The sequence below is a fragment of the Equus przewalskii genome, chromosome 20 (genome assembly GCF_037783145.1).
Source record: "Equus przewalskii isolate Varuska chromosome 20, EquPr2, whole genome shotgun sequence".
Classification (NCBI taxonomy): domain Eukaryota; kingdom Metazoa; phylum Chordata; class Mammalia; order Perissodactyla; family Equidae; genus Equus; species Equus przewalskii.
Window position 1 is genome coordinate 57,041,312 of NC_091850.1, and position 20,788 is coordinate 57,062,099.

General features: G+C 50.1%; 1 protein-coding gene across 5 annotated transcripts in view; it reads left to right on the forward strand.

Annotated features, from left to right (window-relative positions):
* The first annotated feature begins 11,727 nt into the window (after nucleotides 1-11,727).
* LOC103553587 (palmitoyltransferase ZDHHC11-like) overlaps nucleotides 11,728-20,788 on the forward strand; it is a 62,330-nt gene continuing 53,269 nt past the window's right edge. For 2 of the 5 annotated variants that reach the window (XR_011530503.1, XM_070587299.1), the window contains exons 1-3: nucleotides 11,732-11,858; nucleotides 14,157-14,243; nucleotides 16,262-16,483. Coding sequence is in view for 3 of the 5 variants with exons in the window: in XM_070587299.1 (XP_070443400.1) it covers nucleotides 16,262-16,483 (222 nt within the window). In the remaining 2 variants the exon portion in view is untranslated. Of the gene's footprint in view, nucleotides 11,859-14,156; nucleotides 14,244-16,261; nucleotides 16,484-20,788 lie in introns of all 5 variants that reach the window. The other 3 variants (XM_070587298.1, XM_070587300.1, XR_011530504.1) reach the window with 3 other exon arrangements.

Genomic DNA, 20,788 nt, shown 5'->3' on the forward strand with positions numbered 1-20,788 from the left:
GAATTTATCAACAGGACGCGGGCTAATGAGCAAACACCCTGGGAGCACGAACCCAACAACAGGCCACAGAGCTGGCCCTGACCCTGTGCCTGGCCCTCTGCTGGCCTCACTGCTGCCCCCAGTCCCTGGCCCTGGGCCAGGGCCCCAGTGCAGAAGGCCAGGCGGGGTGGGATCTGGATTTCCAGCCTCGAGGTGGGGGCGAGTGCTGCCTCTACCAGGACTCAGAAGGTCGGGTGCCCTGAACATGGGACGGAACTCAGATTCTGGGTGGTGTCCCCAGGGCGCAGCCCCTTGGGAGTGGGTGGTGGAGTAACCTTCCCAGATGCTTTGCTTCTCCCTGAACTGCAGCCTGAGCCGCATGTCAACGCCAGCATGACGTCAAGTATAGCGCACAGTGGCATACCTGTTGAGACACAATGTGAGGCCCCAGCGCCCCAGACTCCCCCGAAGGGAGCAGTCTCCACCTCGAGGTCACATCACAGTGCAAACGGTGAGAGGTACAAGCACGCCCCTTTGCTGAATGTAGAAGATGCTGCTGCCTGCTGAGCCCAGATCCTGTGGGGCAGACAGGCAGGCCACGTGGACAGCCCAGGGACTGCCATTCATGGGCGTGGCCCCAGAGAACACAAGTGTAGGAGCCACTTGCTGCTCAGGAAGTGCACACACATCAAGAAGGAGGACCAAGGAAGCATCTCCAGACAGGAGGACCCCTGACCCAGGACCTTCATGCTTTTTAAAATCTTTGTATTTTGGTAGAATTCACATGACATAAAATCAACCATTAATCACTTTAAAGTGTGCAACTGACTTCTTAGGTGCCCTTTCTTCCGTTGGGAAGAAAGGCCCCAGGCCATGGTCCTCACATTTTAGCTCAGAATAAACTCACCCAAATTTTCATTTATAGATAGGTTATGGATTATTTTTGTCGACATTTCTTCGCATAGTCATGGCAGGATTTCAGAGAAACCCACTGGAGACCACCTGGCATCTACACTGAACCAGCATTCGGTACCAATAGGGGCCCATTGAGCCCCACAGATCACTGCATTCTTCAGGTGACCCCGAGAGCTCCCAGAACTGAAGGATCTTAGACTATAACCTGGAGAATTTATTTATTGAAAGAGACATCAGATAAAAGACTCTCTACAGCCCAGTTGAAAAGGACCCTACCAGGAGGGGAAGATGACAGCATCTGTCATAGACAGCTGTCCCAAGACTCCGGACCAGTGCTGTAAAAATAGCATACAAGAGGAGTGACGTCAGCAACATGGTGGAGTGAGCAGTTTTCTTTGTCTCTCCCCCTTTAAACTACAAGTAATTGGACATTCATCAGCCAACAAAGGATATCCACACAGCATCTCAGGATGCCTCAGAGACCTGTGCTGCTATGCATTGGAAGGTGGATGGACTTGCCCCCAGGAGGAGGTGGAGATAGGTGAAAACTCACTGACACCCAGACAGCCTAGTACCTGCAATTGACTTTCTACTGGCTGTCACGCTCATAGCATTGCCACAGCACCAAGGGCGGGTGTGCACATGCATCAGCAGCGCGACGGTGGAATCAGGTGACTACAGCCCTACCTAAGCCCCCCACGATTGCTGCTTAGCCCAGTGGGAAAATCCACGGGCCCACAGCAGCCACAGGGAAAGCCTCTACTCAGCATTAGCGGAGAGGCCCCGCCCAGCATTCAGAACAGTGAGAGACCCTGGGGCAAAAGCAGCCTGGCTGGTGCAGCAACCCACCAGCTGCGGCTAACACACAAAGTCCTGCTGTGGCCCAGAGGGGCAAGGGAGACCCAAAGAGACTGTGTGAGTGGGCGGTGGCAAGTTGGAGCCCCAGTGAGTCTGCTCCATGGACCAGGAAGAATATCCATGGTCCCACAGCTGCTGCAGTGAAAGCCTCTGCTCAGCATTAGTGGAGAGGCTCCGCCCAACAATCACAAGGCTGGAAGGCCCTGAGGCAGAAGTAGCACAGCTGGGTGAGCTAACCATAGACTGCAGTAGATACCCATAGCTGTGCAGTGGTCCATAGTGGACAAGTGAGATCTTATGGGCCCTGACGGTGGCAGAGCTGCAAGTCTAAATGAACCTGCTCCTGGCCACTGTGAAAGGCCATAACACTGCTGCAGACCCTAAGGAGGGAGCGTGTCTAGGTGGTCTGTGACAGTAGGCACCAGCAACGGGAGGCCCCCTTGCGATTGTCCCCACAGCTGACCAGAGACCCCACAGTGCCACTGTGAGTACCTGGGGACCAGGTCCCCTGTCAGCAACAGCTGACAGGGATCCTGGTCAGTACACGTTACACAGCTGCCACCCCCCCTCCCCCACCCCAGTAGAAGCAAGTGGAAGCAGTAACTAAACTCTATCTCTATGCAGAGGCACAAATACACACCATCAAGCAGTATGAAAAAATATATTAAATCTCCAGAACAGAAGGAAAATGACGAGTACCCAGAAAACAATCCTGAAGAGGCTGAAATCTATAACCTAAATGACAATGAATTCAAAATAGTCATCATTAAAAAACTCAAAGAGTTAAAAGAGAATATAGATAGACAACGAGTTCAGGAGCTATGTCACAAAAGAGCTTGATACTATAAAGAAGAACCAATCAGAAATGTTGGAGATGAAGAACACAATGGAGGAGATTAAGAAAAATCTGGACTCTGTGAAGAGTAGGGTCTATAATATGGAAGACAGAATTAGCAGTTTGGAGAATAGGAATATAGAAATGCTGCAGATAGAGGAGGAGAGAGAACTAAGACTAAAAAGAAATCAAGAAACTCTCTGAGAAATATCCGACTCAATTAGGAAATGCAACATAAGGATTATAGGTATCCCAGAGGGAGAAGAGAAGGAGATGGGGACAGAAAGCCTGTTCAAAGAAATAATGGCTGAGAACTTCCCAAACCTTGGGAGAGAAACGGAACTCCATGTGACAGAAGCTAATAGATCTCCAAACTTTATCAATGTAAAAAGACCAACCCCAAGACATATAGTAGTGAAGCTTGCAAAAGTCAACGACAAAGAGAAAATACTAAGGGCAGCAAGGCAGAAGAAAATAACCTACAAAGGAACCCCCGTAAGGCTGTCAGCAGATTTCTCAGCAGATACCTTACAGGCTAGAAGACAGTGGAATGATATGTTCAAAACTCTGGAGGACAAAAGCTTGCAGCCAAGAATACTCTATCCAGCGAAAATATCCTTCAAATATGATGGAGAAATAAAAACTTTCCCAGATAAACAAAAGTTAAGGGGGTTCATCGCCACAAGACCTCCCCTATAAGAAATGCTCAGGAAGACCCTCATACCTGAAAAAACAAAAAAAGGAAAGGGGTTAGAAAACCCAGAGTAAAGGAGATAAGTAGAAAGACAAAATCAGAAAGTTGCAGCTCTCCATCAGAACAGGTTAGCAAAGTCTAAGTATAACATTAAAGATAAAAGGAAGGGAAACACGAAGAATAAATATAATCTTTTCATTTTAACCACAAACTCACAACACAAGAAGGAAGAGAAGAAAAAATCTGACAATAACAACCTAGAAGGAGAAGAGGAAAGGGATGGAGTGGCTTAATCTAAGGAAATAAGAGGCTATCAGAAAATGGACTATCTCATCGATGAGATCTTTTATACAAACCACATGGTAACCACTAAACAAATAGCAAGAATAAAGACACAAATTACAAATAAGAAGAAAGCCAATATAGACAACTACCTACCTGAATTGGTAGTCCAAAGATCATGGGACGAGAAACAAAGGAAATGCAAGGGAACCAGAAGACAAGTGATTAAATGGCAGCGTTAGCCCCCCACATTTCAATAATCACTCTAAATGTAAATGGATTGAACTCTCCAATCAAAAGGCCCAGAGTGGCAGGATGGATTAAAGGACAAGACCCAACAATATGCTGCCTCCAGGAAACACACCTCAGCCCCAAAGACAAACACAGACTCAGAGTGAAGGGATGGGAGACGATACTCCAAGCTAATGATGAACATAAGCAAGCAGGTGTCGGTGCCGGCCCCCTGGCTGAGTGGTTAAGTTTGCATGCTCTGCTGCAGTGGCCCAGGGTTTCGCCAGTTCAGATCCTGGGCGCAGCCATGGCACTGCTTGTCAGGCCACGTTGAGGCGGCGTCCCACATGCCACAACTAGAAGGACCTGCAACTAAGATATACAACTATGTACCAGGGGTATTTGAGGAGATATAGCAGAAAAAAAAAAAAAAGATTGGCAACAGTTGTTGGCTCAGGTGCCAATATTTACAAAAAAGCAGGTGTTGCCATACTTAGATCAGACAAAGTAGACTTCAAAGCAAAACAGATAAAGAGAGACAGAGAGGCAGTTTATAATGACAAAAGGAACACTCCACGAAGAAAACATAACACTTATAAATATATACGCACCCAACACAGGAGCACCAAAGTATGTAAAGCAACTATTAACAAAACTAAAAGGAGATATCAACAACAATACAATAATAGTAGGGACCTCAACACCACACTAACACCAATGGATAGATCATCCAGACAGGAAGTCAACAAGCAAATTATAGAATTAAATGAAAAACTTGACCAGATGGACTTAATAGATACATATTGAACAGTCCATCCAAAAACAGCAGGTCACACATTCTTCTCAAGTACACATGGAACGTTCTCAAGGATAGACCATATCTTGGGAAACAAATCAAGCCTCAACAAATTCAAGAGGGTTGAAATAATATCAAGCATCTTTTCCGACCGTAATGCTATGAAACTAGAAATCAACTACAAGAATAAAGCTGGGAAAGGAGCAAAAATGTGGACACTAAACAATATGCTACTGAACAAACAATGAATCATTGAAGAAACTAAAGAAGAAATCAAATATTATCTGGAGACAAATGAAAATGAAAACACACATACTACCTCATTTGGAATGCAGCAAAAGTGGTCCCAAGAGGGAAATTCATTGCAACACAGGCTCACCTCAATAAACAAGAAAAATCTCAGATAAGCAATCTCAAGCAACACCTAACAGAATTCGAAAAAGAAACAAAGCCCTAAGTCAGTAGAAGGAAGGAAATAAGAAAAATTAGAGCAGAAATAAATGAAAGTGAAACAAAAAAGATAATAGAAAGGATCCATGAAACAAAGAGTTGGTTCTTTGAAAAGGTAAACAAAATTGACAAACCCTTAGCCAGCTCAGTAAGAAAAAAGAGAGAAGACTCAAATAAAATTAGAAATGAGAGAGGAGAAATCACAACGGATACCACAGAAATACAAAAGATCATAAGAGAATACTATGAAAAACTATATACCAACAAATTGGACAACCTAGAAGAAATGGATAAATTCTTAGACTCTTACAACTTCCCAAAACTGAAGCAGGAAGAAATAGAGAACCTGAATAGACCGATCACGAGTAAAGAAATTGAAACAGTAATCAAAAACCTCCCCAAAAATAAAAGTCCAGGACCAGATGGCTTCTTTGGAGAATTCTAGCAAACATTCAAAGAAGATTTAATACCTATCCTTCTCAAACTATTCCAGAAAACTGAGGAAGATGGAGCACTCCCTAACACATTCTATGAAGTCAACATCACCCTGATCCCAAAACCAGACAAGGACAACACAAAGAAGGACAACTACAGGCCAATATCACTGATGAACATAGATGCAAAAATCCTCAACAAAATTTTGCCAAACCGAATACAGCAATACGTTAAAAAGATTATACACCATGATCAAGTGGGATTTATACCAAGGATGCAGGGATGGTTCAACATCCACAAGTCAATCAACGCAATACACTTCATTAACAAAATGAGAAACAGAAACCACATGATCATCTCAATAGATGCAGAGAAAGAATTCAACAAGATCCAACATCCATTTACGATAAAAACTCTCAATAAAATGGGTATAGAAGGAAAGTACCTCAACATAAGAAAGACCATATATGACAAACCTACAGCCAACATCATACTCAATGGGCAAAAACTGAAAGCCATCCCTCTGAGAACAGGAACAAGACAAGGGTGTCCACTCTCACCACTCTTATTCAACATAGCACTGGAGGTTTTGGCCAGAGCAATTCCACAGGGAAAAGAAATAAAAGGAACCCAAAGAGGCAGTGAAGAAGTGAAACTCTCACTGTTTGCAGATGACATGATCTTATATATAGAAAACCCCAAAGAATCCATTGGAAAACTATTAGAAATAATCAACAGCTACAGCAAAGTTGCAGGGTATAAAATCAACATGCATAAATCAGTAGCATTTGTATACTCTAACAACAAACTAACAGAAAAAGAACTCAAGAACACAATCCCATTCACAATCGCACCAAAAGAATAAAATAGCTTGGGGTAAATTTAACCAAGGAAGTGAAAGACCTATATGACGAAAACTAGAAGACTTTCCTGAAAGAAATTGATGACGACATAAAGAGATGGAAAGACATTCCATGTACATGGATTGGAAGAGTAAACATAGTTAAAATGTCCATACTACCTAAAGCAATCTACAGATTCAACACAATCCCAAAGAATTCCAATGACATTCTTTACAGAAATAGAACAAAGAATCCTAAAATTCATATGGGGCAACAAAAGACCCCGAATTGCTAAAGCAATCCTGAGAAAGAAGAACAAAGCCAGAGGCATCACAATCCCTGACTTCAAAGCATACTGCAAAGCTACAGTAGTCAAAACAGCATGGTACTGGTACGAAAACAGGTGCACAGATCAATGAAACAGAACTGAAAGCCCAGAAATAAAACCATGCATCTATGGACAGCTAATCTTTGACAAAGGAGCGGAGGGCCTACAACGGAGAAAAGAAAGTCTCCTCAACAAATGTTGCTGGGAAAACCAGATAGCCACATGTAAAAGAATGAAAATTGACCATTCTTTTTCACCATTCACAAAAATAAACTGAAAATGGATCAAAGACCTAAAGATTAGACCTGAAACCATAAGGCTTCTAGAAGAAAATGTAGGCAGTACACTCTTTGACATCAGTATCAAGAGGATCTTTTCCAACACCATGTCTTCTCAGACAAGGGAAACAATAGAAAGAATAAACACATGGCACCTCATCAAACTAAAGAGCTTCTTCAAGGCAAGGCAAAACAGGATTGAAACAAAAAGACAACCCACTAATTGGGAAAAAGTATTTACAAGTCATATATCTGACAAAGGGTTAATCTCCATAGCATATAAAGAACTCACACAGCTGAACAACAAAAAATCAAACAACCGGATCAAAAAATGGGCAGGGGACATGAACAGACATTTCTCCAAAGAAGGTATATGGATGGCCAATAGACACATGAAAGGATGCTCAACATCAGTAATCATCAGGGAAGTGCAAATCAAAACTACACAAAGATATCACCTTACAACTGTTAGAATGGCAAAAAATAACCAAAACAAAAAGTGAGAAATGTTGGAGAGGATGTGGAGAAAAAGGAACCCTGATACGCTGCTGGTGGGAATGCAAACTGGTGCAGCCACTATGGAAAACAGTATGGCGATTTCTCAAAAGATTAAAAATAGGACTACCATACGACCCAGCTATTCCACTACTGGGTGTCTATCCAAAGAGCTTGAAGTCAGCAATTCCAGAAGTCCCATGCACCCCTATGTTCATTGCAGCATTATTTACAATAGCCAAGACGTGGAAGCAACCGAAGTGCCCATCAACAGATGATTGGATAAAGAAGATGTGGTATATATATACAATGGAATACTACTCAGCCATAAAAAAGTATAACATCGTCCCATTCACAAGAACATGGCTGGACCTTGAAGGTATTATGTTAAGTGAAATAAGCCAGACAGAGAAAGACAAACTTCCATAGGTGGAAGTTAAACATGTAGACAAAAGAGAACTGATTGCTGGTTACCAGGGGAAAGGGGGGTGGGGAATGGGTGCAAACGGGGAAGTGGTGCACCTACAATATGACTGACAATAATGTACAACTGAAATTTCACAAGGTTGTAAACTCTCATAATCTTAATAAAAAGTAAAAAAAAAAAAAAATAGCATATAAAGTGTGCAACTGAGTGCATTTGGCACATTCACAATCTGTGCAACCACCACCTCTTTATCGAACTCCAGAGCATTCCCATCACCCCAAAGGGAAACCCGGTCCCCATCAGCAGCCACCCCCAGTACCTTCCCCAGCGCCTGGCAACCACTCTGTTTTTGGTCGTGCAGAATTCCCTCTTGTGGACACTTCGCAGAAGTGGAACCACGCACTACGTGGCCCTTTGTCCTGGCTTCTTTCACTCAGCACAAGGTTTTTGAGGTCCATCCACGTTGTCGTGTGTGTCAGTGTGGGCCTCGGGCCACAGACCCCACCAGGGCTCAGGCCACCCCTGGGGGTGCTGCAGCCGTGAGCCCAGGGCTTGGGCCGCCTCGCTGGGCCCTCTGCCCAAGGAAGCTGGCAAGATCCTGGCCAAGATCCACAGACACCTCTGGTGGCCAGAATAGCTGACCCAGGGGCCAGGTGAGGGGGGCGACCCTCAGGGCCAGCCAGCAGGTGCCTCACACCACCGTGACAGTCGATTTGCTCGGGAGAGGGGACCAAAGGTTGTCCCAAGAGAGGCTGTCTGGACAGACAGTGCTGGATGACCAGAATCCCCCTCGCAGCTCTTTCTCCTGGAAGCGACACACAGACCAAGACCAGTGAGGGTGTGTGCACGCACGTGAGCACGTGTGCACTTGTGGACATGCTCGTGAGCATGCGAGGGTGTGTATGCATGCCTGTGAGCCCGAGTGTGAGAGCCCGCCTGCCCAACCTGCCCTGTGCTCCACCTATGCTCTCCTGTGTGGCCACCCCCGCCCCCCACCCGCCCTGACCTCCCTCGCCCACAGTGCAGACCCTTCCCGGGATGCGGCACCTTTCAGGACCTCGAATGTGTGCAAGAGAACTGCAAGGAGGCTAATTGTGACGGAAAGTCCTGGGCGCCCTAGAATTCAGGCACGTTGACCAGCCGCGTACGACGGAGTGCTATGCACTCCGTGAAGCCCCGTGGTGGGTCTGCGTGAGGGCGGAGCAACGCCGCTGCAGTTAAGGGAACCGGTGGGCATAACGTGGGCCCGAGAGGCCGCCGGTGGTGCTTAAATCCCTGTGCGCACGTTCATGCAGAGAGCAGGTCCTGCTCGCCCCGCTGGGGGTCAGTGGCTTTTATGTTCTCTCTTCTTCTCGTGTCTATTTCCTGATGTTTGTATGGTGAGCAGGCCCTGATTTGGGGACTTCTAAAGTCATTTTCAGGAAGCAAAGGCGTCCAAGAGGAAGGGTAATTTTCGAAGGCGTGAGTGGCTGAGGGCACCTGGCTCTGGCTCATTCGGGAGGCCCCCACTACCTGCAGACTTGGGGTGCCCTGAGGTGGTGTGTCCTCCACCCCTTGGCCCCTGGTGGCCTCCTTCAGAGTTACCCAGGAGCTGCCTGGGGCCTGTTGGCCTTCAGGGGCACCAGTTGAGGTCATTGGCTCCAGCAAGCCCCCTGGAGTGCAGAGCCGAGGGGCCGCCCTGCACCACCCACAGGACGCACAGGTGCTTGTCTGGAGAAGCGTGTTCTGTGCAGGGGACAGAGGCGCCGTCAATCTTAAGTCACCAGAAAGCACTTTCAAGACCTGGAGAAACTCTTGACTGGCAGCTTGAGCAACGCATCTGCTGTGCTCAGGACCCGTGGCCTCGCCTGCGGAGAAGCACAGTCTTTCTCAGAGACACATCCCTGTGGAGCTGACCATGCGTGGAGGGGCCCCTCTTTCTGAGGGGTGCCCTGCCTTTGTTCTAGTTGCCAGTGTTCGTGGCTGTGAGGTCTCCCGCGACCCATGGCCTCCACTGTGCGGTTGGCTAGGACCTTGGGGCCTGAGACCCTGGTCGGGCGGCCTGATTGTCTGCCCGGGTCTGTCTGGTGGCACGTTGTCCTGGCATATGGTGGGCTCTGTGCTGTTGTCTTGCTGGACCCTGGGCAGGAGTAGCCTGGCCTGGGCAGCAGGTGGATGGCAGTGGTGGCAGTGTGGAGGCCGGCTGTCTGGTCGGTTGTGGGCCTCTTCAGCCTCCTGCCCTCTCGGACGTGGTTTCTGGGCAGACATCAGCACAGCGGAGCTATGTCCAGCGAGCTTGGGTCTGCCCACAGGCCGGTGCTGGCCTCTGGGGTCCCTGGGAGGCCGCCACCTGCCCACATCCTGGCAGCCCCACTCCCAGCCCCTTTATTCCCTGGGATCCCAGGAGGGCATCCCGGGCACCCATCTCCTCCTGCTCATCTTCGGTCAGCTAAGGTGTCCCGGATAAGTGTCCCTGTCATCCCGATGACACTTTGCTCCCTTGCGATCCTTCAGGAAGGCACTGCTGGGCCGAAGACACTGTGCAGGATGAGGAAATGGAAGCCCAGGTGAGCAGGAGGGCGAGGACAGTGGGCTGGATGGAGTGGGACTGACTAAGGCCAGGTGGCAGCCTCCACATCAGCCCCACCGTCCTTGCTGCCCACCCCGCAGAGACCCCTGGGTGCTGAGGAGGCGCCGGCAAGGCCACGATTTGTGGGGCACATGCCCTAACTCATGGAGGAGCTCCTTCACTCCAGCTGGTCCCAGGCCCTGCCCAGACTGAGGGCTTCCCTTCCTGTGTGCCTTGTACATCCGGCCCTGCCCAGACTGACGGCTTCCCTCCATCGTGTGCCTTGTACATCCGGCCCTGCCCAGACTGACGGCTTCCCTCCATCGTGTGCCTTGTACATCCGGCCCTGCCCAGACTGACGGCTTCCCTCCATCGTGTGCCTTGTACATCCGGCCCTGCCCAGACTGACGGCTTCCCTGCATCGTGTGCCTTGTACATCTGGGCCCAGCCCAGCTGCCGGTCGGGGCACACCTCTGGCCAATGCAGGTGCGAGGCATCCGGGCCACACACACACATTTCAGAGGAGACACAGCCAGCCGTCCGCTGCGGAGACTGCCCGGCTCAGGTGCTTCCCCAAGAAGGTGAGTGGGGCCTAGGGCGCGGGTGGACCACAGGAGCCACCTCTGCTGCCCGCCCTCCCCATCCTGCATTTGCAGGGCCTTCAGATGGGAGTCCTGGAATCCCACAGACAGGGACCAGAAATTTCTTCAGCTTAAGAATTGGGCCACGGAGGTGGGAAGTGGGGCAAGGGGAGGGGCTGTGAGCCATGGCAACCGACCGCAGTCGTCCCGAGAAAAGCCTGCCCTGGCTCAGGGCCCCAATGGCCCACGGCGTTCCCATGTCCCCCACTCCCCCACTCCTCTCCTTTGCCGTGTCCCCCTCACGGCCGCCAAGGGGCCGCCATGAGCCTGTCAGGCTTGGGCAGTGGTGTCTGTGCCACACGTCCCAGGTCTGACCCGGGCGCAGACGTCCCGGACAGGGCGTGCGAGTTTGGGCTCCTGTAGCCAACACGGCCGACAGGGTCAAGCATGACGAGGAAGGTTGGGCTCAACACTTGGGCGACGCGTGTGCAGTGGAAGCAGGGGTCAGGGAGGACGAAGAGCCGACCGCCTTCTCACCGAGGAGCTACGGGACGATGAGTTCTGGTCAAAACTCAGGACCGTGTAAAACGGACTGGGGTGCGGGCAGTGACGGGTGGTGCTGCCACCAGCCACCCTGTCAGAGGCCCCAACCCCTCCACACGGGGTCCGCAGGGTCTGTCTCAAACCCCCAGCCCCCTTCCCCCACCTGGCAGCAGGGAGGGGCCAGGGGCCACGCCCCTGGCTTTGTGAGACGCCTGGGGTTCTGTCCCTGCCGTGCCAACCAGGGGGGTCTGGCTCCCCCTCAGTTTGGCCTGAGACAAGCATCGGATTAGATTTAACCTGTGATAGATGAGAAGAAAGAGTGAGTTGTGGCTGCGAAGGAGGTAGGTTCTCCCCTTCTCACTCCTCCTTTGAGCGGGGAGCCAGCAGGAGGACCCCTGCTCGCTGTGCAGACAGTCCAGGACCCGGCGGAGCACAGCACAGTGGTTCTGACACCGTCAGGATCTCTCAGACAATGGCCTTCAGAAAACACTGTTTGCGCAGAGGCCACAGTGTGACAGACACGCAGACGGGGGCCCAGGTCAGCGTCCCCAGCCCACACGCAGGTCAGCCAGGATGCCTTGTTCCGAGGGAGGACGGGAGCAGCAGGAGGAGGGATGGGCGGGGGGTGCAGGGACAGCGACCACCCACGGAGTGGCCACAACCCCGGCCACCTGCCTCCGTCCACAACCACAGGCCAGCTCAGCAGGTCTACCGCAGCTCCATGCGTGTCTGCCATGGTTGTGTTGGGGGCTCGGAGGCGACAGTGACCTCCTGGGATCACTCTGGCACCAACAGTCTCGTATCGGAGCACAGACCAGAGCCCTTAGGGGCAATGAAAACCAAGAGGCAGGAACCAAAATGGGGCAAATGGCGACCCAGGCAGCTGAGCCTCAAACAGGGCCCATTTCCTGAGCCCCGGGCTAGGAGTCAGCCCTATAGCAATGTCACAAACGTTCCCTTGCCTCGGATGGAATCCAGAAAGATTAATTACAACACTCTTGGAAGGAATAGACGAAGGGGCCCCGACTCAGACTTGGTGAGGGTGTCGGGGAGAACTTCCAGAGGAAGTGACACCGGGACAAAGGCCCGGAAGGCAGGAGGTGGCCGCTACCCAGGGGGAGGGGCAGAGGGTGGACTAGACTCCAGGCTGAGGAAATAGCGTGAAAAAGGTCGAGAAGTGAGAAATGAGTGCAGAAACCTGAAAGAGCGTGTGTACATCTGCTGTGTGTGTGTTGTGTGTCGTGTGGTGCTGTGTGTATATGTGTACATGTGTCGGGTGTGTGTGGTTTGTGTGTGTGTGTGGTGTGCATGTGTTCACGCGCAGCAGCAGTGTCACAGCCAGCCTGGGCAGGAAGGAGTGGGTTTCCCTGGCGCTCTCTGCTGGGGCCCCACCAGTGACACTGTGTGCCAGCGGGACTCCCGCTCAGCGAGTGGAGGGACGAGCGTCCCAGGTGCCTGTGGTCACTGCTGCCCAGCCCCGGATCCCCTCTCACCCCCACATGCTACTTGCTCAGCCGAGGGAAGCGAGAAGGGCGAGTCTGTGCCGTCATCGGATAGAAGGCGCGGTCTCACCCTCCAGGTGGGGAGCGGGCCAGGTGGAGTCCTGGTTCAGGTAGGAAGTGGTGTTTCCCCAAGTAGACGTCCCACGAATGGCGGATGATGTGGACAGAGTGGACGAGCTCTCACACCAGGCATGCTCTGACCACTTGCAGTGCACCCTGCCTGTTTGTGGGGGCTGTCGCCAGACAGGGAGGCTGTGGGATGGGGGCTGGCGTGGAGCCCACTTTAATTGTGCCATTTCACCCCAAAGGAAACAGGAAGTGTCACACTTGTCAATAGCCAGGTGTTTGGTCCCAGTTTTTTTTAACTGATCCTGTCTCCCGAGAGATAAGAATTTGAACTAAAGAGCCGCCCTGATGGCCCCATGGTTAAAGTTCTCCGTGCTCTCAATGCTTCCGTGGCCGGGTTTGGTTCTGGGCGTGGAACCACACTGCTCATCTGTCAGTAGCCATGCTGAGGTGGCGGCCCACGTAAAAGAACTAGAAGGACTTGCAACTAGCATGTAGAACCATGCACTGGGGCTTTGGGGAGGAAAAAAAAGAGGAAGATGGGCAACAGATGTCAGCTCAGGGCCACTCTGTCCCTGCAAAAAAGAAAGGAATTGGGGACCAGCCCCGTGGCCAAGTGGTTAGGTTCGTGCGCTCCACTTCAGCAGCCCAGGGTTTTGCTGGTTCGGATCCTGGGCATGGACATGGCACCGCTCATCAGGCTGTGTTGAGGCAGCATCCCACATGCCACAACCAGAAGGACCCACAACCAGAATATACAACTATGTGCTGGGGGCCTTTGGGGAGAAGAAGAAGGGAAAAAGAAGACTGGCAAGAGGTGTCAGCTCAGGTGTCAATCTTTGAAAAAGAAAAGATGAAATTTGAACTAGAAAATACACGTTTTCCCTTTCACACATATTTCAACCTAGGTGAAAAGAATGCTCGGTGTTTGTTAATGGAGATGTCTGAGTAAAGACCGTGCTGACTGGGGACGGTGGGCTGAGGGTTTGGGAAGGGTGGGCTGAGGGTTGCACACACCTTGTGGCTGCGGGTCCAGCCTCACCTTCCCCAACCCTGTCTCTTCTCTTCCAGGTTCCCTTAGTCCTCGAGGAGCCCACAACCACCCTGCACCCCCAGGACAGGGTCCAAAAGGTGCCGGACTTCAGCTGTGTCTGCCAGGTCCGACTCCCCATAAATTTGGGGTGAACGTGTGCCTCCCGCCCGTCGTCTTGTCCTCCCACCGCGTTGCTGCCGTCTGTGCCTCCCCACGGGTGTGCCTGCTGACACGGCACAAGCCAGCTCTGTCATCAGCGGTCACTTCCACTCGACTTCCCTGTGGCTTTGATTTAGACGTGACATAGACTCATTTGCTCACCGCTGTGGTTTTACTTCATGCCTTCCCTGTTATGGGGGCAATTTTCAGATTTGAGGGAGTCAGTCTTTTCAGAAGAGATGAGTTGGTGCCCCTCGAGCCCTCATGCGTCCATGGCTTTCTCTCGGCTCTCACTTCAGGGAGAGTTTGGCTGGACCTATTTCAGGTTCCAAATACTCTCAGGACGGCCCTGGGTTTAAAATTTTGCAACATCTGATGCCATTACAACTTCCAGGTATCCCAGACTGTAGGCATCTCATTGTTTTTCCTTCCAGCGACAGTTGAGGACTTTGTATCCTAGAAGTTCTCGTGCCCACAGAGGCTGTATTCCTGTTTCGCGGTCCCGTCTGGCTCTGGGAGTGAGCCTCAGGTCTGGGGTCTGGAGTCTCCTGCAGCACAGACACATTGTCTTCACCTTTTCCTTTGTTTCTTCTCTCGCATCCTCTCCATTTTCCTCTTCTGGAAATCTTAACAGATATTGTGTCTCCAGCTTCTATTACTCCACGTCACTTAAATTTTCGCTCATAATTTTCACTTCCCACCTCTCTGTTCTGAGACCTGTGATAATTCTTTGACTTGACCCTTCAGATCCCTGCGATTTGACTTCCGGCAATGTCCTTTCTTTTAGCTGGCTCTCCCATCCAAGTGTTGCTTTTATTTGGGAATCATGCTTTGATCCCTAGGACTGCCTTTCTGTGCTCCAGACCTCAGAACCTTGGTCTTGTCTTACAAGCGTGGTGTTCTCGCAGGTCCCGAGGAAGCTCGGGGCCACTGTGGCCCCATATCCACCTGGTGTCCCATCCAGAGAAACAGCAACAGCCAAGAGCAGTGGACAGCAGCTGCAGTCCGATCGTAGGAAAACTCCCACGGGAGTTCACAGCACACAAGAAAGTCTTGGGATAGTTTTCAACGTCTCTGTGTCTCCCCAGAGTAATGCATTTCCATCAACCACACTGTCTGTGCATTTTAGTCTGAAGGGACAGCACAGGCTCTGCACAGGGCCTAGCCTGGCGGAGTCCTGAACTCCTCAAGTCCCACCTTAAGTCCCTCTCTCTCACCCCTTTCCGGCCCCCTAAGTCTCCCCAACACCACGTCCCTGTCTTTGCTGGCGTCCCTGCCCCTGACTGGCCAGCAGTGGCCATGGTGCCCTCCCAGCCACTGCACCTGGGCAACACCAGGATGCTGCGGGGCCCGGAAGCCCTGTGGTCAGAGGTCCCCCCGTCCCGCAGAGGGAATGACAGAGAACTCTCTGGAAATGTAGTCTCTCGTCCTGTCCTTGAGCGAAAGTTGCAGGGAGGATCCTCAGGGAGGACGCCGGTGGGTAACAGCGTCACAGCACCACACCAAGTGCATTTCCAGCATCACCCTGGTCTCCCCAGGCACGAGGGCCTCTTTCAGATGCAGGTCCTCCTCCCACATCTGATGGGGTCTTCTCATGAGTCCCTGGACATTTATAAGCATGCCCCTGGACTCATCGCTGTCCCCAGACCACGAGAGATGGGTAGCTGCCCACACCAGGGGTCCTAGCAGGTGGCTGCCCCTCCCGGTCCCGCAGCCCTCTGGACCACGGACCCTCCAAGAGCTGTTTTCCACAGGCCATCATCACTGTGGCCTGGGCGGGCTCCACAGGCTTCCTCCGATTACCCTGAGGGGGACCGTGCCCACTGCAGCCCCAGCCACAGCCACAGCCCCGGCAGCTGTGCTGCCAAAAGCGGTCCGGGGCGATGGCAGGCAGTGGGTTCCTGTCCCCCAGGGGTGGCCCCAGCCACGAGGGGCCGTGGCAGGAGGTCCGGGGCCTGCCACGCTCCTCTCCTCCCTCTTGCAGATGGGTTTCTGTACCAAGAAATGGAGACGGGTCATCCCAGAAGCCCCGGCCAAGGAGGGGAAGCAGATCCTAGCGCCTCGCCGGTCCAGAGTGAACGGCTGGTCGAAGCCCCTTCACTCCTTCCAGGCGGCGGCCTGGATCATGTTCTTGGTCTTGGCCTTCGCCAGCTTCTTCATCTTCATTCCCTTGCTGCCACAGGAGTGGAAGTACATCGCCTACATTGTATCCTTTCACTGGGGGACTGCGGCTCGGCCTGCCTGTTGTCTAAAGTGGGGAGGGGGCTCCTGAAGGACTCCCCCACCGCAGCTGGCTCCCAGCCATGCTGTGCCTGCCTCGAAGGCCGCGCTCTGCCGCTCCGTCCTCTACTCTGAGTTGCTCGCAAGCATAGTCTGCCCTGCCCTCCGACCCCAGCTCCCCACTCTTCACCCCAAACAGCCCCCTATCGTCAGGGTGCCCGAAACCCCACGTCCATCTTTGCAGCTGGCTGGGGTGGTGCCTGCACAGGAGAGTCTGCCCCCGACCCCGCCGTTGGTGCAGGGAGAGTGTGCTGGGTGGCGACGGGCCCTGGGGGGAGGCAGCAAGACCCTACGGAAGGAAGGAGCTGCACACTTGGGCCACCGCAGGTTTCCCAGCCACGCACTACAGGGTCTATCTGTGTCGTCCAACAAAGAATAGCGAGTTTGTTTTTTCTTTCTTTTTCAGGTGTACATCGTTATATTTCCATTTCTGTGTAGATTACATCATGTTCACCACCCAAAGACTAACTACCATCCGTCACCACACGCATGTGCCTCATCACCCCTTAGCCCTCCTCCCTCCCCCCTTCCCCTCTGGTAACCACCAATCCCATCTCTGTCTCTGTGTGTTGGTTGTTGGTGCTGTTGTTTTATTTTATATTTATGAGTGAGGTCATATGGAATTTGACTTTCTCCCTCTGACTTATTTCACGTCACATAATACCCTCAAGGACCATCCATGTTGTTACAAATGGCCGGATTTCATCATTTCTTATGGCTGAGTATTATTCCACTGTGCATATGTACCACATCTTCTTTATCCATTTGTCCCTTATGGGCACCTAGGTTGTTTCCGAGTCTTGGCTGTTGTGAATAAAGCTGTGATGAACATAGGGGTGCATGTATCTTTATGCATTCGTGTTTTCAAGTTCTTTGGGAAAATACCCAGCAGTGGGATAGCTGGATCATATGGTAGATCTATTCATAATTTTATGAGCATACTCCACACTGCTTTCCATAGTGGCTGCACCAGTTTGCACTCCCACCAGCAGTGTACGAGGGTTCCCTTCTCTCCACATCCTCTCCAATACTTGTTTCCTATCTTGTTAATTATAGCCGTTCTGACCGGAATGAGGTGATACCTCATTGCAGTTTTGATTTGCATTTCCCTGATAGTTAATGATGTGAAATATCTTTTCGTGTGCCTGTTGGGCATCCGTATATCTTCTTTGGAGAAATGTCTGTTCAGATCTTTTGTCCAGTTTTTAATTGTGGTGTTGGTTTTTTGTTGCTGAGACATATGAGTTCTTTGTATATTTTGGATATTAACCCCTTATCTGATATATGATTTGTAAGTATCTTCTCCCAACTTTTAGGCTGTCTTTTCATTTTGCTGATGGTTTCCTTTGCTGTGCAGAAGCTTTTTAGTTTGATGTAGTCCCGTTTGTTTATTTTTTCTGTTGTTTCTCTTGCCCAGTCAGACAGGGTACTTGAAAATATGCTGCTAAGACCGATGTCGAGGAGTGTACTCCCTGTTTTCTTCTGGAAGTTTCATGGTTTCAGGTCTTACATTCAAGTCTGTCATCCATTTTGAGTTGATTTCTGTGCATGGTGTAAGACAGTGGTCTACTTTCATTCTTTTGCATGTGGCTGTCCAGTTTTCCCAACACCATTTATCGAAGAGACTCTCCTTTCTCCATCGTAGGCTCTTGGCTCCCTTGTCGCATATTAGCTGTCTATAGAAGTGTGGGTTTATTTCTGGGCTCTCGATTCTGTTCTGTGGATCTGTGTGTCTGTTTTTGTGCCAGTACCGTGCTGTTTTGGTTACTATGGCTTTGCAGTATATTTCGAAATCAGGGAGTGTGATACCTCCAGCTTTGCTCTTTTTTCTCAGGAATCCTTTGGCTATTCGGGGTCTTTTCTTGTTCCAAATAAATTTTAGGATTCTTTGTTCTCTTTCTGTGAAAAATGTCATTGGAATTTTGATAGGGATTGCATTGAATCTGTAGATTGCTTTAGGAAGTATGGACATTTTAATTATGTTAATTCTTCCAATCCGAGAGCAGAGAATATCTTTCCATTTCTTTGTGTCTTCTTCAGTTGCTTTCAACAATGTTTTATAGTCTTCAGTGTATAGGTTTTTCACCTCTCTGGTTAAATTTATTCCTACGTATTTTATTCTCTTTGTTGCAATCGCAAATGGGATTGTATTCTTCTTTTCTTTTTCTCCTACTTCATTCTTAGTGTATAGAAACACAACCGATTTTTGTATGTTGATTTTGTATCCTGCGACTTGACTGTATTCATTTATTATTTCTAAAAAGTTTTTGGTGGATTCTTTAGGCTTTTCTCTATATAAAATCATGTCATCTGCAAATAGTGACAGTTTCACGTCTTCTTTGCCAGTATGGATCCCTTTTATTTCTTTTTCTTGCCTGATTGCTCTGGCTGGGACTTCCAATACTATGTTAAATAAGGCTGGTGACAGTGGGCATCCTTGTCTGGTTCCTGTTCTTAGATGGATAGCTTTCAGGTTTTCTCTATTGAGAATGATATTGGCTGTGGGTTTGTCATATATGGCCTTTATTATCTTGAGGTGCTTTCCTTGTATCTCCATTTTATTCAGAGTTTTCATCGTAAATGGATGTTGGATCTTGTCAAATGTTTTCTGCATCAATTGAGACGATCACGTGACTTTTATTCTTCATTTTGTTAATGTGGTGTATCACGATTGATTTGCAGATGTTGAACCATCCCTTCATCCCTGGAATAAATCCCACTTGATCATGATGTATGATCTTTTTAATGTATTATTGTATTCGATTTGCTAGTATTTTGGTGAGGATTTTTGCATCTATGTTCACTAGTGATACTGGCTGGTAATTTTCGTTTTTTGTGTTGTCCTTGTCTGGTTTTCATATCAGGGTGATGTTGGCCTCATAGAATGAGGTAGGAAGCTTCCCCTGTTCAACTTTTTGGAAGAGTTTGAGAGGGATAGGTATTAAGTCTCAGTTGAACGTTTGGTAGAATTCTCTGGGGAAGCTGTCTGGTCCTGGACCTTTATTTTGGGGGAGGTTTTTGATTACTGTTTCGATCTCCTTACTGATGATTGGTCTATTCAAACAGAATTCTGAGTTTTAATGAGGAAAGACTTTAAAAGAATGCTAAAGCGTTTCTGATGGACAGCTCGAGTTTGCTCCCCACGCACCTCTGTCAAGTGCGTGCCATGGAGCCCTGTTCCCCACAGACAGAGCTTTCCAGGTCAACTCTCACACAGCTCACGTGTGGGGTTTCACATTTGGGATCCTCCTTGGGTGGCTGTGCTCTGTGTTGCACCCCAGAAGATGTCTGCTTTGAGTTCTTGGCGGTGTGCATCAGGGTGGCGTGTGGCTCTGTGTCATGCCTGGCTGACCCTGGGTCCATAGCACCTGACGAGGACACCTCGGACCCCACCCCCAGGGTCACCCAACGTTCGAGCCGGTGGACAAGGCAGGGCTGGTGTGAAGTGGGCACAGGACCACGTTTCTCAAAGGAGGACGTTTACACCTGGGTCAAGCCTTCCTCTCAGTAAGGAAACAGTCCACACTGCCCGTCTCTTTGCCTAGGCCACCCCACAAGGTCCCTGGCTGAGTAAAGCAGACCCAGGTATGTGTAATTGGGTGGGAGGGAGGGTGCATGGAGGACACAAGCTGTCTCTCAGGGCCTCAGTCACTTGCCCCAGACGCTTTGCTATGGTGTCTTTCAGCTTCAGAAAAGCAGAGGGAACAGGAGGATGGACCTCAAGGACGAGTCTCCAGCTTTAACGGTTAAGATTTTGCCAATCTTGTTTCATCTCACACACACACATACACTGGAGTATCCTGAAAAATCCCAGACAACATGAAATTTCACTGCAAGTGCCCCAGTCTGCCTCTGACAAGGGCTTTTATCTCCGTAGCCACAGTTCTGTTATCTCACCTAAAAATCACGTCGTAAGTTACCACTTACTCCTTAACATCAAGATGGGTGTTTCCCAGATTTTCTGAAGAAGCCCTTTCGCAGATGCCTGGGCCCCACTGGGACCCCACAAGGCCCCCACCTGGCATGAGGTCACTGTGCCCTGAAGTCTCCCTGACCCCAGGAAGCTGCCCGGGCCCTTTGCTCGGTGGGAGGACCAGGGCATCTTCTTGTGGAATGACTCCTCACTCTGGATTGGCTCATTTTGTCCCTCAAGGTGCTAGAGATTTCTCTGCGGTAGATTTTCAGTAATCAATTTCTTTAACAGAAATAGAACTGTTCAGCTTTTCTGTCT